This window comes from Etheostoma cragini, chromosome 5, assembly GCF_013103735.1.
Source record: "Etheostoma cragini isolate CJK2018 chromosome 5, CSU_Ecrag_1.0, whole genome shotgun sequence".
Lineage (NCBI taxonomy): Eukaryota > Metazoa > Chordata > Actinopteri > Perciformes > Percidae > Etheostoma > Etheostoma cragini.
In genome coordinates this window covers 15991087-16008617 of record NC_048411.1, presented here as the reverse complement: position 1 = coordinate 16008617, position 17531 = coordinate 15991087, and the positions used below count along the sequence as shown (strand labels likewise).

The 17531-nt window shown below is 38.3% G+C and overlaps 2 protein-coding genes across 2 annotated transcripts; one reads left to right on the top strand and one right to left on the bottom strand.

Moving 5' to 3' along the window:
- Positions 1-700: 700 nt before the first annotated feature.
- Positions 701-4413, bottom strand: LOC117945368 (L-rhamnose-binding lectin SML-like). Its single transcript, XM_034872825.1, has 6 exons — positions 4201-4413; positions 3471-3506; positions 3193-3243; positions 2545-2686; positions 1789-1949; positions 701-884 (listed from the first exon to the last, which is right to left on the bottom strand). Exons 1-6 carry the CDS (start codon positions 4229-4231, stop codon positions 856-858), a joined length of 450 nt encoding a protein of 149 aa, XP_034728716.1. The 5' UTR covers positions 4232-4413; the 3' UTR covers positions 701-855.
- Positions 4414-9561: 5148 nt separating this feature from the next.
- LOC117945023 (GTPase IMAP family member 8-like) lies at positions 9562-15909 on the top strand. The gene is made up of 5 exons (XM_034872258.1): positions 9562-9577; positions 10440-10499; positions 11602-12158; positions 13547-14219; positions 14348-15909. Exons 1-5 carry the CDS (start codon positions 9562-9564, stop codon positions 15892-15894), a joined length of 2853 nt encoding a protein of 950 aa, XP_034728149.1. The 3' UTR covers positions 15895-15909.
- The last annotated feature ends 1622 nt before the right edge of the window (positions 15910-17531 follow it).

Genomic DNA, 17531 nt, shown 5'->3' with positions numbered 1-17531 from the left:
ACTTTTAAGATGACAGTTTTTCATCTCCTTCCAATCCAGTGAAAACTATGTATCTCCAGATGTGTTGATTTTGAATGTTTGTGATAAACTGAAGGATAAAGTGTTCTTTTATGTTTTGAGAAAATTGTTCTACTTCTGAAGGTAAATTAAGTCTGTAAAAAGGCTGTTGGATCAGCTGGAAAAAGCTGAAAAAGGCTATTTTTCTGACTCCATGAAGCGTTGACGTTTTAGAGATACGTGGTTCTCACAAGACAGAGATGCTACAAAACATGATGATCTTATAGAAACGGATGTATTAGTGTAGATTATGCTACCCACAGTTTATAAAGAAGTTAGAATTAGCATAAACTTAACATCTACAGTAGTAAAATGCAACATACACATTAATGTAGCAGATATACTAATCCAGCAACAGATATCAAACACACTGACAGAAAACATGCTACTGCACAATTACCTTAAGTATTGGAAGGTTTTGAATGCGGTCTTTAACTTGAGGTACAGTAAGAAGGATTTGTCAACTGAAGATTTAGAGTAATACACACGGAGTCATTACACCAAATAGGAGAAAAACATTTTATTGAATAAAAATCCTTCTCAAATAAATGAGCTGATATGTTTTAAGCATGAAGATGCAATAACTCAAACACAACGAACACTTGTGCCTCTTGAAACCGGAGATACAGCTTGTATTTTAAGATCTATTATAAAAGATTTTATTTAGTTTTGTGAGACAGTAGAAAACAAAAGACAACATAAAGTTTATTTACTAAGACTTTCAGATGTTTGAAATGAAGGTGATGTGTCTTCAAACTGTTTTGTCCACAGTGACGAACAACAAAGTTAAAAAAGGCATCAGGCTTTATCGGTTGATTTGTCTTCACCTGTAGATAAAACACAACCAGTAACAACACATTAACATGATTTGTGTAAATATTATTTGTAAAGCACCTCAGTCTTTCAACAAGGCAATTTAAAGTGCTTTTCATTAGACAGAAATACATTCAACGTCTGATTCCTACTCTGTTAACCCACTGTTATAGTGTTTACATGACATTAAAGCTGGGATGTCCTTAACCTTTCTAAATTTTAAAGAAGAAAAGACAGAAGTCATGGTATTTGGTGGCTGCTATAGCTCTGCATTATGCTCTGTGAGGTCAGCGGTAGTTGGTGGTCTAGTTACCCAAGAATCAGGGGTGTTGGACTAGGAGGAAAAAAGGGGACTGAGTACCCAGTGCCCTCATGTAAGGATGGCCGAAGAAGATGCTAGAATGAATAGCTGTGGATGCGGCCCATGGAAAATGCCTTTCTACAGGGCCCAGAATGGGTGACTGTGCGCAGGGTAGGGAGCATCGTGAGCTGAAGGTCAATTCGGCGAAGATTGCAAAAGGTTTAGAAAAAGTGAGCGTATGTGGCGACGAAGTTTAGGCACCCAACCCACTAGTTAAGTTTAGGAAAAGATTGTGGTTTGTATTCAGTTGCAAAATGCTACAAAAGGCTAAGCTACACAAAGCAAGACTCTCAAAACACTCCCTTTTCCTGAGTGAAAGTATCTTGTTTTCCTTGGGAAGCGAATTCCGCTCCCAGGCTTTGTTCTGTAGGCCTATGTTGACGCCCACCCATACTCTCGACCACCTTCCTACGCTGCAGTCGTTGTTACACAGCAGCAGTCAATGTGGTGCACACAGAAAAAAGATGCATAGGCTAAATCATAGCAACTACAGAGCAGTTAACAGGCTGGTGTGTCCATGCACATGCATGTGGGTGTGTGTGTGTGTGAATACGTACAGTCAGGTTTGGTTGGAGGAGGTGGTGGAGGTGGAGGGGGAGGAGTTGGGGGTTTGGCGCAGGTGTAGGACACCTCCAGGTAACGGGTCTGCTCCTTACAGGGATATTCACCAAACACCAGCTCAGTGACTGGGACCTCACAGGACCTCCTGTGAGCACAGCTGCACACACAAACAGGTGGATTCATTTACTGCTAACATGATTTACTCCATATCCATAAAACTCACCAACACTTCACCTGAAGCCTAAAAAGTTTTATAGCATTTGCTCGTCTATGTCCTGCTTTTAAAACAGACGTGACTGACTAGCCTCTTCCTTTGAGTTTGGAAAATCAAATCTTATCTGAAAAAATGTCTTAACACCCAAAGCAAGCCACTAGTTGTTTTTTTGATTGTTTGTTCTTAGCGTAGTTCCAAAAGTAAATTGAATTCTTAATGTGGTTTTCTTACTTGTGGACCAGAACCTGGAAGATCTGGTTTTACTTGGCTTACCATATTGTCTCCAAATGCTCTTGTAGAGTTTATATATTTATTTTTATTTTTCTGTTCTACACCTTATATTACTGTATATTTATCAGTACTTATTTCTGTCATTGTGCTGCAGCAACATCTGAAGGTCCACTCTGTGATCAATAAAGGTTTATCTAATTTCTTGTCATTTGTCCCATAATAACTATGCATAGATTTCTCCTGGTATTTCCTGTCAACTTGTTCATCTCTCCAGGGGACATGAAACAGATAAATAGATTTTTCTTACAGATCCTCCACCACCATTTCAGCCCAGGGGAATGAGCAGTAGGTGTCCGGTCCGTCATCTGGGTAAGGTTTTCCCTCCCCGCACCTCGTCCCTACCCCAACCTTATAAAGGATGTGATCCAGCTTTATCTTAGTGCCAACCTCTGGAGTAGGAAGAGTGAGGAGTAGGAAGTTTCAGAACATCACATTTAAATACACACATTTAAATAGTTTTAATGCAAAGTATTTGCAGGCGGGTGGGCTATTATTCATTTCCATGTCATTTCATTCATCATGCCCCTGGTGTGTAAAGGCCTTTAGATGTTCAGATTGATACCACTGTTGTGAAGCTACAGACTTGAAACAGGGAGAAACAGCTAGCCTGGCTCTGTCCAAACGTAACAAAATCCTTCTGGCAGCTCCTAAGAAAATCTTCCTGATTAACATGACATATCTAGTTTGTTTGATCTGAAGAAAAAAGTGTAAAAATTTGAAATTGTAGTTCTTTATGAGGGATTATGTGGCCAAAGCATATGTCCCAAAATGTTGACCTTTTGCTTTAAGGTGAAAGTGACATTTAGGTCTAAGTCAGTGAGTAAGAATAAAGTGGTGAGTGACTGAACAGTTCCTATTAGGAGAGAAAGATGAGAGGGTTTCTGTGTTTTCTTACCACATGACATCTTAGCGGTTTGATTGAAACAGGCGTAAATGACCTCTCCCTCTGAAACACACACACACACACACACACACACACACACACACACACACACACACACACACACACACACACACACACACACACACTCTCTTATTTGGTATTTGGAGTCAAAACAAAAACGTTCTGTTTTGATTTTAAAACATCTGGGTTAAAAAGCATGCAGATTCATTTTTGTAAAACTGTGTAAGAAATAACTTTCATTTTTCGAGAACAACATATCCTGCAATTACCTGCAATGCGAGTGAAATACCAAGCAGCAGCCAGCACTGAAAACACAAGACAAATTAATCTGAGTTACAATTTTCATTAGTTCAACACTATTATTCACAACACTCAATTAGGCATCACAAAGAACCAGTTTATAATAACTTAACATTGAAACATTTCTGCATTTGTGAGATTTTGAGATCTGAAGAAAGAGTCAGCTGTCACTGAGGTAAATTAAAGGAGGTATTTACGTACTATCTTCACTCAAAAGATATAAAGACAAAATTACCAGCTTTCTATATATTGAGCATAAAACAACAGACTTTGATTGGAATGGATATGAAAGCTTTTATAAAGATCTGAATGTTTTCAGGAAATCCCAATATGTGATCAGTTAAACTTTAGCTCCTATATACATGTTCATGACTACATAGTCATTAACAATGTCAAAATACGTGTAGAAAGTAGCTTACAGAAAAAAATGTCACATATAAAAGTAAAAATAAATATATTTTTATGGTCACATTATGGGACAAAAGCATCCAGGGAAGGAATCTACATTCTGACTTTTACTGTTAACATTTACAACTCTTTCTTTCCAAGATTAAAAATAAAGCAGATTTAAAACAGAGTTAATAACTCATACTTTACGTTTGAGAACATAGTTGCCAGAGCATTATCAATAATACTAAAAACCAATCAAACAGGGTTACAAAACGCTGCATGTTTGACTAAAACAGAGAGCAAACTCACCGCCAAAGGCGACCAGCCTCAATGGGACCATGTTGGCGTCTCTGAGCCTCCTCTTCTGTCTTCCACCTGCAGACAGTCTGTCAGTGAAAGCAGCCTCTGGATGCCCAGGTATTTATGTGTCCGTCCTGACAGCAGACATGCAGACGCCTGTCCCGCCGCTGCAGGCATGCAGGGCCTCCTGACCCAGATGTGATGAACATGTAAAACCCTGCAGAGCTGCAGGAGAGAGATCTGTAAAATCCACAGGTTCCTGGACCTTTAACACTTTATATCCCAGCCGCACCTCATTCTCCTCCATGTTTCTCATTAAGAAGCGCAGGGCTTAAAAGAGAACATCTGGATCTGTTATCCAGGGGTGGCCTGTTACCAGGGCAAGGCAAGCGTGTTTTGAGGACCTTACATAGCCTAATTTATTCCACAGTACATACATAAGATGTATATAGGGGACTTTTGTCTTTGTGACAGCTTATAAACAGACTACAGTGATATTTATACAATTCACAAACAGCACCCGCTTTTATTTAAGCCCTAGCTGACCAGAAGCTCCCTTAGAAGCCACATCTTGTAATTTTCAGCAATTAAAAATGATCTTTCACTGATGCCTGTCTTTTAAGGTGGAAAACAACCAAGCCAATCAGAACTCTGTAGGTGTAATTCAAGGTCAGTGGAAAAATAAGGAGAGCAAACAGTGAGGAGTGCAGCTGTACAGGTTGTTGTCGAGTCACAAAAAAATATCTCTAGAATGAACACATTTACACATTTACTTCCTGTGAAAAACACAGACTCTATCAAATCTGCAAATAATTAGAATTGTTTTATTCTTGATTAATCTGCAGATTATTTTCTTGATTGATTGTCTGGGCTATGATTAATGGTAATTATTGCCAATCAATTTTCTGATAATTGACTACTTGACAATTTTTCAGTTCCACATTGAATACTGCGTTAGGTGATACACGGCTAGGCTAACATAAAAATTGAAAATGAATTTACAGTTCAGTCTGATTACTATACTACCATGGTGGATTGTAAAATAATATACTATACTAGTAAATAATCTAACTAAAATACCTACACCAACACATTAATACAAAAAATACTGCGGATGACAACATGGTTCTCTTTTGTTTAGTTATTCCTAAGAAACATCATCACTTTACCTCATGTATGATTTTGCCTCAAAATTTGGAGGTGGTAGTGCAATTTATATGGTGAACCCCTAATTTACACAACAAACTATGACCTCAAGTATCAGCACAGCGTTTAATCAACTGTTCTCTGAAAAGTGTCAGAAACAACTAAATATACTTTTAAACGCAGCACAGTTTAGGGACTTTATAACTATGCACAATAACATTTTTTTTGGGGAAGAAGAAACCAAAACCAAAAGTCCACAGATAATTACTGCTCAGGACCAACCACAACAACAAAAACTAGAAAACGTAAATAACAAGAAAAAGTCCCAGCATGCATCAGCAGCTTTTGAAGCAGTCCAGATGGCGGCCTCAGGCTCATAAATACCAGAGGCCAATGCAGCAGCTCAGCAACAGGAGGCCAACGCCATTATGAGCATATTTAACTGCCAAGAGCTTTTACACCGACATTCAAGTTCAAATGTTTACTGATTTAAGTTTGAATGACTCGTCCAGTTAAGACTTAAGAGTTGACAATTTTTAGTACTTGTGCAACTTATGGTGTTACACATTTATGCAGTTATTGGTGATCATACATGTTTGTTTGTTTTTTGTTGCACAGGATATACATGTAGAGTTTACATTTATAATGGACACTGTCGAGGCAGTTTGGAGTTTTTAACCATTTCTACAACAAACAAAAAAAGCTTAAAGCTGGGGTTGGCAGTTTTCTGGAGAAGGCTAAACAAACACCAGAACGGTTACCTGCAGCTTTCCCCTCTCTGTCCTCAGCGGCTCCCTTCATACGGTAACCTGTACCAGTAGTCATTCATTTCATCCTGATGCTGTTACACAGCAGGGATTCTATAAAGATTACCGTGGTGTTTTCTGTGTAAACTGGTAGGCCTGTAAAACCTCAACGGTGACGTGGGCTACTGTGATTCAAATTCATGCTTATGAATAAAAAGTGCCAATACCAGGGAAGCATTTCAAAGGTGGAGAGAATGTATGTGTATATAAGCCGTGAGTCTTTGATTCTGGTTAGCGCCAGGCTGATCTATTATTAGTAATATTTTCTCTATTTTCTCTGTATTGACACGTGTTTCATTGTGTTTATTGACAGACTCTCTTTTGGACTTTTTTTGTTTTGTTTAGGTTGCTTTGCAGTGTAGGCAGTAGTTGCCACTGCTCAAATAGAACGTTTTTCCCATTGAAACAGTCTTTTACCATCTGGAGGGGTGTGCAGGCGTATCTTGTTTGTGTATGTTAGCATCAACCAACACCGCAAATTCCTTGTGAATGTTCTTTACTTGGCAATAAATGCTTTTCTGATTTTAGAATCTGAAGCCTGTCTAATTTTCTGTCAGACTTGATTTACAAAATGCTCAAAGATTATTAGGGAATCTCTTGCCCAGTTATAGCATCCATAAAACTACCTACCCCAACTTTAGTTCATTTGAACAAAATTTGGAATAATAGTGTGCTGGTAAAAATGTACCAATAAAGATGAAATTTGACCTACAGTCTAAATTCTGAGTCTATAAAGAATCTCACCAGCTAGTTTGTTCTCAGTCATGAAAGTGGCCCTGCTTGACTTCCAGCTGAGTTCGGACTGATATCAGCATTTACCTTTATAACCAGGGGTGGAAAGCCATTTCAGGGCCAAGTTCTTCTTTATGTGTGTAAGATTACTGTCAATCAATTTAACAAAAACACAATAGGAGCTGAATATTGTCAGAAAGAATTATATTAAATCATTTGGTTTGTCATGATATTGGGTTTCCCAACAGAAAAGTCAGCTCCTTCAGAGGTCTCTTTTAGTCAAACTGCAGGTCAAAGGTCTGTTTTGTTGTAAGCGTGACTGTGTGTTGCTGCCAAGTTTAGCTGCACATCAATAATACTTTGACATGCAATCATGCAATAATATCTCTTTTAAATGTATTTTTTTTCCTGCACTTTCTTTCTTTTCTTTGAAAATTAAAATGCAGTTACGGCTACACTTGGTTAATTGTACAGTGTGCTGTACTGGGTAATTTTCCGGTCTTTTTTACACCTGGGTTGAGTGAATAATAAACTTGTATAGCTATGGACAGTGGTCTGGCTATTTAAAAGTTATAGGTTTGTGCAGGATGCCCTGTGTCAAGCTCATGAAAATTCTCTCTGACCAGTATTTTCCTTTAACTCCACCTTCTAGTATCGGTTCAGCTCAGTTGGAACTTGGACAGAGGTGGTACTAATAACTTTCCACTCCTTTTGCTAAAGGAAACACAAAAATAACCATCCCCACACCAATGTGTAACAAACTGAACTGAACTGAACTGTTTGATGGTAATGTGCCCCAACTGAAACCTAATTGGCAGTTATATAGTGCCAGTCAGTCATTTGATTTATGTTGATATCTATGCTGTACTGACTAAAACAACAAACATCTGTTGTGTAATAACTGAAGAGAAAACCTGTTACAAAGAAAGGAAAAATACTATTAATTCTAAAAGACTACTGTACACTTCTAAAGAAGTTGTACTAGGATTGGTTCTGTACTTTTCTTTTTATTGATCACTCAACATACTTGTCTGACATGTCTGTACAGTAAATCTACATGATTTCTCTCCTGATGACGACACTGGAAGTTAAATTAACTTTTTACTTTTGCTGAAGAAATAGCTTGTCTCAGGTACGAATATATGTGCACGTCCACCATCAGGGCAATAATAAAAGAAGCCATATAAGATTATAGTGAGGATCAAAGTCACATTTATTCTTTTCCAATCAGATTTCTTGTTTTCTCCTGACACACCTTTGATCTCCTTTTTACTCTCAGCTCTCAGGGAGTCAGTTATCAGTCTGTACATGTCTTTATTGGAGGGAAAATGACACAGCAAAAAATATACACATATACTTTGATTTTGATTTAAAGTCAGCAAAAGGTGAGCAGTTTTGATGTAATCTGAAAAAAAATTGACCTGTATGTAAATTGTACTTTGTGTGTTTTGGATCATTAGTTGCATGTAAAAGACTATTGTGGTAGATGTGTGAAAAGTTAAAAAACAACAAGGTTTCCTTAAAAGGTGATTGATGCTGCTTTTTAATGTGCCAAATCAAGTGAAAGAGAAATAAACTAAATTAACCTTGAGTTAGGGTTACTTTAATCATTGTTCTGTGGAACACACAGAGGCTTTAAAGATAGTTTTATGTTTTATGTCATGTAATGTTTGAATTTTGATGCATGACACAGCAGTTGTCATCTTCCTGTTCTCTATAATAGATTGTATTTTTTCAGATAAATTCTGTTTTGGCCCTTTAACTGTCTGTTGTGACTATCTGAGTGTCAGCACCTCTTTTGGGTGTGGTCAGTCTTATGCCGGTGTTAAACTAGGTCATTGTCTTGATTGCCTTGTAAGTGATTTGCTGTTAGCACTATGCCTACTGCGAGGAAGGCCAATGGCAAACACGTGTCAGCAAAGACGTTTTAATAAAATATAATACTTCACAGGCAGTTTCCTTGAATGGTGGGCCACCTTATTTCTACTTTTCAACCAATTATTTGTATGTTGAGAACCTGTAGTTTAGGTGCTAGTATGAAAAACATGACATTGATTTTCCCAACGATACATTTTATTTTAAAGCACTTTTGAAGGGCTGATATGTGTATATGTGTATTTTTTTTAAATTAAATTAAGGTTATATTTCTGAAATCCCTTTTTTGACAAACCCTGTATTTAATTTTTTTAATGTTGGTAAGACGTTGAATAAGCTCCTACTCTTTCACTGTTGTCCCAAATTGGCAATGCTCACCCAGAGTGATTGTGTGCAGCTGAATGTGAATGTAAAGCAGTACAGAGGAGGGAAAGTACATTCTTTGTCTTATTCGATTAATAGAGCAAAAATCAAAAGCCATATGTGTTTGTTTTTCTCAAAGGCAACAAGAAGCTACATTTATTCTAATTCTTGTCCTGCTGTTGCATTGATTTCTACATTTTTCTAATATTGTAAAGTGTATAGAGTGTCAAAGCAATATCTGAAAAAACACTGTCATTCAGTGGCATTCACCTTCATCCTTTATCAACATACATTGTATATTTTTGAAAGAAAGGTTTCTCTCCCACCCTTTCAGTAATGCATATTTGAATTAATACAGTTGTTTTAATTTGTAATTTGTGTTGTGTTTCTCATAACAGTCAGCAGCTCCTCGGTTGAATGTCTCTCCTGTGGGTGACAGTGGGACAAAATGGCTGAAACATTTGGTAAGTCCAGTGAAGCTTTATATTACAAATATATACAGACTCTACAGACTAGAATTGTTTAGATGTACTGTATGTTTAAGTTCAACTATTACAATATGTTTTACAGTGACTTTATAGTATATATACCTCTGCCAAAGAGGTCAGGTTTTTGCGTTCAGTTTGACCATTTGTTAGTTGGTGCTTTGTCTGTCAGCAGGATTACGAAAAAACTACTGGCCCAATTTTTATAAAACTAGCTGTATGGGTGTAACATGGGCAAAGGAAGAACCCATTACATTTTATTGGATTCAAATCATGGGGTATATCCACAAACTATTTTTCTTTTGTTAACATTGCGAGAATGGGGCATTTGTGCTGCATTCATGGGGGAGACGGAAAAATTGCATTATTGTGTACACTGGCTTGGCTTACGTCTGCACTCTCCAAGTACCCTTGTAGTTGTTGTGTTTTAAAATTGTTGGTAGGAAGCTGAATATGAGAAACACTATGCACTTCACCTCTAATGGCTTTCCAGATGCCTTTGAGCAAGTCATTGAACCTCTTACTCTTGCATAGTTGTCACCAGTAAAATAAAATATTTGCACTGCACACCTCAAAGATAAGATTGATTGTGTGAAGCAGCATGTGAATTAGTCCAGAGGTTAACTTTTTTATCATGTTTCAAATATCACCAAAATTGTGTAATTATTTATCACTTTATACTTTATAATTGTATTAATGCACAAATACAGGTATGGCTCTTGGGTAGAAAAAAAACATTGCCCCTCTATTAAATAATAGTTATTACTGTCATAAGCAGGCTTATTATAAATTACATGTGGATGAATTTTGAATACATGTATACATTTCTGTCTCCTTACAGTGTCAGATAAAGTTCAACATGTGAATCGCAGCAGCAGCTGTGAACTCCTGCCACCTTTTAGTAAGTCAAACAGGAGTCAGATTGATTTTGTTTTTACACAAGATCTGAATCTCTGGTATTTCATAAGTTGTGGGTACCATCTGTGAGGCCAAATAGTTGAAATACAATCCCTATGTAGGTCATGTGATGCCATAAAAATGTTTTTCTAAAGATTTACATGGTAATAGAGCCTGCTCTACGGACCCTTAGTGTCGAAGCAGCGACTATCATCCGGGTAATTTTATATGCAACAGTTGAACTATTTTGGCTTCATTTGCCACTAGGCAGCTCTCATAGGAATGATGGGGGCTTCACCTCAAACGGTGTATGCAGATTGTGGCAGCGTGGCTAACTGAGCTAACTGTCAGCTACATTCATAGTTATCCCTTGTGTTGTCTTCCCGTTAAAATTGAAAATCAATACTTCTGTACGGCTTTTTATCGCTGTTTTTAACTTTCTTAAAGTTTTTGTCCCTTTTTTCAACACTTTTGATGTTTATCAATGTTTGTCACTTTTTTTACAACACTACGTAACACTAACTTATCAAATTTAGTTTTACAGTTATTTTTGGAATTTATGGCCAATGTAACCTCATTTGTAGGAAATTATACCTAATGTTTGAGTTAGAAAAGCAGAAATGAGGAATTATTTTGACTAAAATTAAAGGAATGGATGTTCATGGATGAACACAGACTGGAATAGGTCAACTTTTACTCAATACTATTTTAAAACCACTTCAATATGTTTTTCAAAAGCTATAAAATTGAATATGACACCCCAAAATTAATGAAAGTAGAGATTTGTACTTGCCAAAGAGCGTAGTGTGAAATCTATCATGTTATTTTGGGTAATTACAATTGGGTAAAAATTAAAAACAACATTGGTAGAGGAAAACGGGTCCATTTGACCCGAGGACAACATGAGGGTTAAATATAAGTCAGAGTAGCATCAAAATGATTTTGAAGCTGTTGTTTTAAGGTATACAAAGAAATTGCATGATGTTGCTTTAAGGAGCCATCTTCATCCCTCATCTTGTCTTTAAGAAAGTCTGAGACTACTATGACCCAACAAAGTGATGTTCGATCAGGCATTACTTTGATAATCTTTGATGTTTTCTTTTCAGTGTCAGAGCTGAGGGTTGTTCTGCTAGGGAACAGCTGGTCTGAGAGGAGTTCAGCGGGGAACTTCATACTGGGAGAGACTGTGTTCAACACTGAGGAAGAACCAGACTGCTGTCTGAGAGAAAGAGGACAGTTGGAGGACAAGAGAATAGTTGTCATTAACACTCCAGATCTGCTGCTTCCTGACATCTCTGAACACAAACTAACAGAACATGTAGAAAACTGCGTGAGACTCTCCGATCCTGGACCTCATGTGTTCCTGCTGGTTCTACAGCCTGAAGACTTCACTGAGAAACACAAACAGAGACTCTGCCAAGTCTTAAAATTCTATAGCGATCGATCATTTGATCATTCACTGGTTCTGATTTCAACACTCAGACAGGAGAGTTCAAGTGTCAGGAAAAACTATGACTTAAAAAACATCATCAGTATTTGCAGAGACAAGTTCTTCTGGAAGAAGACCACTGAACTTCCTGAGCTGCTGGAATGCTTGGACCAAATTGTGAAGGAGAACCGAGGAGACTATGTGAGCTGTGAAGTGTTTGCAGATCCAGCATCTGCCTTACCCGGTGATCACCAAAAACTGAAACAACAGGTAGCAATCTCTGCTATCTCGAACACTGTTAAAGTTACTGGTAAGTGAGAAGTGATGCATTCTGTGATCCACAGAATGCAACTATTGAAAACCATAGTTTCATGGCCAAGGTGGTAATTAATGATGTGAAAGAAATTAAAGTAAAAACTTAGCATTAATTAATGAATTAAATCTGAATAAAATTAACTAAGTAAAGATTGAGCTTTGAGTAATACTCAATTACTAATATTGAATAAATAAAGACATCATTTTCCTATCTAGGTTAAAAACTAGTTAAGGGAAGAACACATTTTCTGTCCCTTCTTTACAGACTGTATCAAAAAGGGCATTAAACGGTTTCCAGCTACTTATAATGTTCTACAAACTCAATGCCAGTTATTTTGATAAAGGTCTGAGATAGAGGGAGAGATGATTTCCTTAATCAATGACCCTATCAGTGTTTTTTGTAAAATTTTATAGGAGACAGCTCTCATTACATTATCTGCCAAACTAATCTAAAACTTGTTTCATCTTAATGAATCAAAATGATTTGGGCCAGTGGTAGATGAGTTGGTCAAATGGTGTGATGAAGAAGGAAGTAGGGCAAAGAAGGAAGTACGCCGCCCCCCCCCACACACACACACACACACACTTTACACACCTGGCCTGATCTGGTGTTGCAGCTGGTGTGATCCCATCCCAAGATGGCATCTATTGACTTATTTATAAGCTTTTAATAGTTGTGAATATCAGTTAGTTTCTGGTACACTGATTCATAATTTCAAGTTAAGTTCCCGTTCTGGTTCTAATTACTTTTCCACACATTCTCTCTCTCTCTTTGTTGAATTATAGAATCTGCACTCAGGATCGTCCTGTTGGGGAAAAGTGAAGACAAAAAGACAAGACTTGTAAACTTAATCATTGGTGAAGGGATTCATTTCCAAAAGAATTCTACAGTCACGCAATCTGTGGTTACCTATGGAGAGTGGAAAAAACAATCTGTAACAGTAGTTAAAACCCCAAACATCTTCAGTCTGCCTGTTGAAGCAGTGAAGGAAGAGATGAAGGAAAGTGTGACTCTTTGTCCACCTGGACCAAATGTCCTGCTGCTGTTAGTGAAACCATCTACAATCACAGAGAGGAAGACAGAAAGATTGAGATTCACTATGAGTTTGTTTGGTCAAGATGCCTTTAAACACTCAATGATCATCATGACACATGACAGGATTGAAAGTATCTCTGTGAATCAGCTGCTTCAAGACTGTGGAGGAAGACGGTACAGCATGCTGGAAAACAACCAAAGACAGTTAATGAAGAAGATTGAGAGGATTGTGTGTCATAGCAAAGGAACCTTCCTCACCTTCACTGAAGAGACCATCAGACCAACATCTGGACACATCAGACCAGCTTTAAACCTGGTTCTGTGTGGGAGGAGAGGAGCTGGGAAGACTTCAGCAGCCAAGGCCGTTTTAGGACAGACAGAGCTTCGTTCAGTCTCCAACTCATCAGAGTGTGTTAAACATCAGGGAGAGGTGTGTGGACGTTTTGTTTCCCTGGTGGAGCTGCCTGCCTTGTATGGAGAAAGTCAGGAGGTAGTGGTGGAAAATTCATTCAGGTGTATCTCCCTCTGTGATCCTGAGGGCGTTCATGCCTTCATCCTGGTCCTACCTGTGGCTCCCCTCACTGAAGAAGACAAGGGAGAGTTAGAGACCATCCAGAACACTTTCAACTCTCGAGTCAATGACTTCACCATGATTCTGTTCACTGTGGAGTCAGATCCTAAAGCTCCAGCTGTTGTTAAGTTTCTAAAAGAAAACAGGGAGATCCAGGAGCTCTGTCAGAGCTGGGGAAGAAGATGTGTTGTTCTCAACATCAAGGACCAGCAGCAGATCCCAGAGCTGTTGGATTCTGTGGAAAGGGTGAGGGCACCTAAGGGTTCACCGTGTTCCTATACAACAGAAAAATTAACATATGCCAAAAAAGAGAAAAGCAATATCACACTACACACTGAACCTCACGAACAGAAAACAATGACAACGTTTAGCTGTAAGTATACAAAATTATCTCATCCTGCATTGATGTACAACCCACTGTATAAACAATGTTCTATACACTGGGCTCTGAAGCCTTTAACTCTTGCCATTTAAAGTAACTCCAGGTTTCTTATTTTCCAGTTGATGATGAGAAGCTGAGCCCAGAGTGTCTCAGGATTGTGCTGATAGGGAAGACCGGCAGTGGAAAGAGTTCTACGGGTAACACCATTCTAGGAAGTAAAGAGTTCAGAGATGGATCAAGCCAAACATCAGTCACCAAACGCTGTCAGAAAGCCGAGACCAAAGTGAACGGTCGTCCTGTCGCTGTGGTCGACACTCCTGGTCTGTTCGACACAACTTTGTCCCATGAAGAGGTTAATGAGGAGATGGTGAAATGCATCAGTCTTTTGGCTCCAGGACCTCATGTCTTCCTGGTGGTGTTAGAAATCGGCAGACTCACATCAGAGGAAAAAGAGACATTGAAACTCATCAACGATGTCTTTGGAAAACAATCTGACAAATTCACCATCATTCTTTTCACAAGAGGAGATTCACTGGAACGTGAGAAGCGGTGTGTTGAGGAATACATTCAAGAACAATGTGATGATTCCTTTAAGAAACTGATTGCGGACTGTGGAGGAAGATACCATGTGTTCAATAACTATGATGAACAAAACCAAATGCAAGTTATTGAGCTGATAAACAAGATTGACACCATGGTGAAGGAAAATGGAGGCAGCTGCTACAGCAATGACATGCTGCAAGAGGCCGAAGCAGCTATAAAAAAGGAGTTAGAGAAGATCCTGAAAAACATGGAAGGAGCAATACAGCAAGAGCGAGAGGAACTCGAAAGACAACATGGAGAAGAAATCAAAAAAATGGAAAAAAGAATATCAGCAAAGTGGGCAGCAACTGAACAGGAAAGAGCAGACAGAGTTAGACACCTCAAAGAAATAGGGGAAGAAATTAACAAGAAGTGGGAGAAGAGAAAGAAAGTAAAAGCAAAAAGCAAAGAAGAAGATAGACGGCAATTACAACAGGAAGAAATTGAACAACGAGAATGGAAAGAAAAGAGTAACCTTTTGGAGGAACAAATAAAAATAAATTCTGCATCTGATGAAGAAAAGAGAGCTGAGCTACATCAGAGTAGAGAAGACATGAGAAAGGAACGAGAAGCTCAGGAAAGGGAACAAAAAGAATATTGGGAAAAACGCCAAAGAGAAAAGGAAGATAGAGAGCAGAAAAAAAGAAGTCTCAAAATGAAATTTGAGCAGGAGAGAGAAAAACATGAAAACAGAATAAAAAGTGAAGATCAAAACAGAAGAGAACAGGAGAGAAATGGAAAAAAAGAGTTAGAGGAAAAATATACCAAAATAATGGATGATATGAAGAAGAAATATGAAGAGGAGGCTAGAAAAAAAGCAGAAGACTACAATGAATTCAGACAGAAATACATCAGAAACTTTGCAGGTCTGATGGAAGAGCATATGGAAGAAAAGGAGGCACTGAAGCAAGAGCACAGCAAGGAGTATAAACTGCTAGACGAGCTTTCTAGTCATAAAGAAACAATGCTAAAAGAAGAACTCAGAGAAAAAGAAAGAAAACTCAAAGAACTGGAGACAGCACAAGAGCAACTAATAAGTGGTTTAAAAGATAACTATAAAAACAACAAATGCATCATCCTCTGATAACTGCTTCTCAAACAGTCGATGGACATACTAACATGAGTTATGCTTGCATGAATATCATGTGCAAATTGCTTGCTATAAGGTGTGCAATACAGACGTTATATTAGTTATGTTTAACAGATGTATTGTGTTGCATCACTGTAAAAGAGAAAATCTAAAGTAAAGAGCTAGGGAGAAATGAGAGAGAGACAGCTGTTATCTTCAGAGCAATTAGATCTTTAGCCGGAAAAGTTACCCCTCTCCTTGATTTCATAACACCGTACCTGTCTCTAAATGACTGACTCGCTTGTGTTGTTCGTTGTTAATCTGACTATGCAAGCTTTCGAACACTCGCTCAACTCTACCTCTGATTGGCTTACCATGAAATTTTACTGAACCCCAGACAATCGTCAGTATTTATGCGCTTGTCAGTAAAAAAAAAGTAAAAAAGAAGACTTTTCCTCACGGCTCAGAGATCTAGTTGGTCTGATTATAAAAACAGCTTCAATTATAATAACGCACAGCATTTACGCAACGGCGTTATTAAGATGGGAAGGGTAATCAATTAGATTACTTGTTATTGAAACGCCGTTATTTATAGCACCGTTATTGGGCCATCACTGGTCCAATCCAATGTTATAACGAACAAGCATAAGCAATTTTATGCCCCTACACAGTCCGAACGAGGCACTAGCAGTCGAAAACAGATCAACAAATACCAGCAACTGGTAATTGCAACTTCAATTCTAACAAATTGTATATCCGAATACAACACACATTTTCTATGAGATCAGTCTTCAACTTGTTTAAAAAAACAAGTCCAGTGGTTCCATGGTATCGGAATTTTTAATAGTTGTCATGGAACCATTAATTGGTCATGTGACTGTACTGGGAGGATTGACAGAACAGGCTTCCAAATGACAGTACTCTGATCCAATAGAAATCACAATTGTCAGATTGTGACTGACAGCACCCTAGCCCATGGATTAGGGGGGGGCAATCATATTTCAGGGGGGGCGGGTGCCAACCTGTGACCCTCTTCTAGCCCTGCCCCTGTTCAGAAGCACAGCATCTTTATCACTATTAGAATTGCACTTTAGAGGTACAGAGAATATTCCAAAAGACACAAACACAATGGCAATGACATATGTACTTTTAAATATGTATTGTTCCCATGTTAGCTTTACATTTTAGAACAATTATAATTTGAATCATATACAACTTTGACATACCAGGCTGCTTCCAAAATCACATGCCATGCACTGCATACTCAATATGTATTTGATTTCAACACACTTTTTTGTGAATAAACAGTAGTGTGCATCTTTTCGGACACACTGAGCTGTAATTACCACTACACTTCCCAAGAGTCTCCTTGCCTCAGATCTACTGGCATTGCCTTACTGCATCAAGTCTACCACCATTATGCCCCTACCGAAAAAAATAAGTTATGTGACCTGCTTAAATGACTATCATCCTGCGGCATTGTGATGATGTGCTTTGAAAGGATAGTCCTCACCTACATCAAGTGAACCATCCCAGCCAGCCTAGACCCATTACAATTTGCGTATTGACAGAACCGGTCCACTGACTATGCTGTCAACGCCATCATCCACACAGCCCTCACGGTTCTTAAAGGCAAGGACACATATGTGAGA

Excerpts from the sequence above, each read along its gene's own strand:
- LOC117945368 (XM_034872825.1), bottom strand. The coding sequence starts at position 4,231 with ATGGTCCCATTGAGGCTGGTCGCCTTTGGCG. Across the intron at positions 3,244-3,470 it reads GTATTTCACTCGCATTGCAG|AGGGAGAGGTCATTTACGCC; the intron begins GTAATTGCAGGA and ends TGTGTGTTTCAG. Across the intron at positions 2,687-3,192 it reads AACCGCTAAGATGTCATGTG|AGGTTGGCACTAAGATAAAG; the intron begins GTAAGAAAACAC and ends TTCCTACTCCAG.
- LOC117945023 (XM_034872258.1), top strand. Across the intron at positions 10,500-11,601 it reads TGAACTCCTGCCACCTTTTA|TGTCAGAGCTGAGGGTTGTT; the intron begins GTAAGTCAAACA and ends TTTTCTTTTCAG. Across the intron at positions 12,159-13,546 it reads TGTTTGCAGATCCAGCATCT|ACCATCAGACCAACATCTGG; the intron begins GCCTTACCCGGT and ends TTCACTGAAGAG.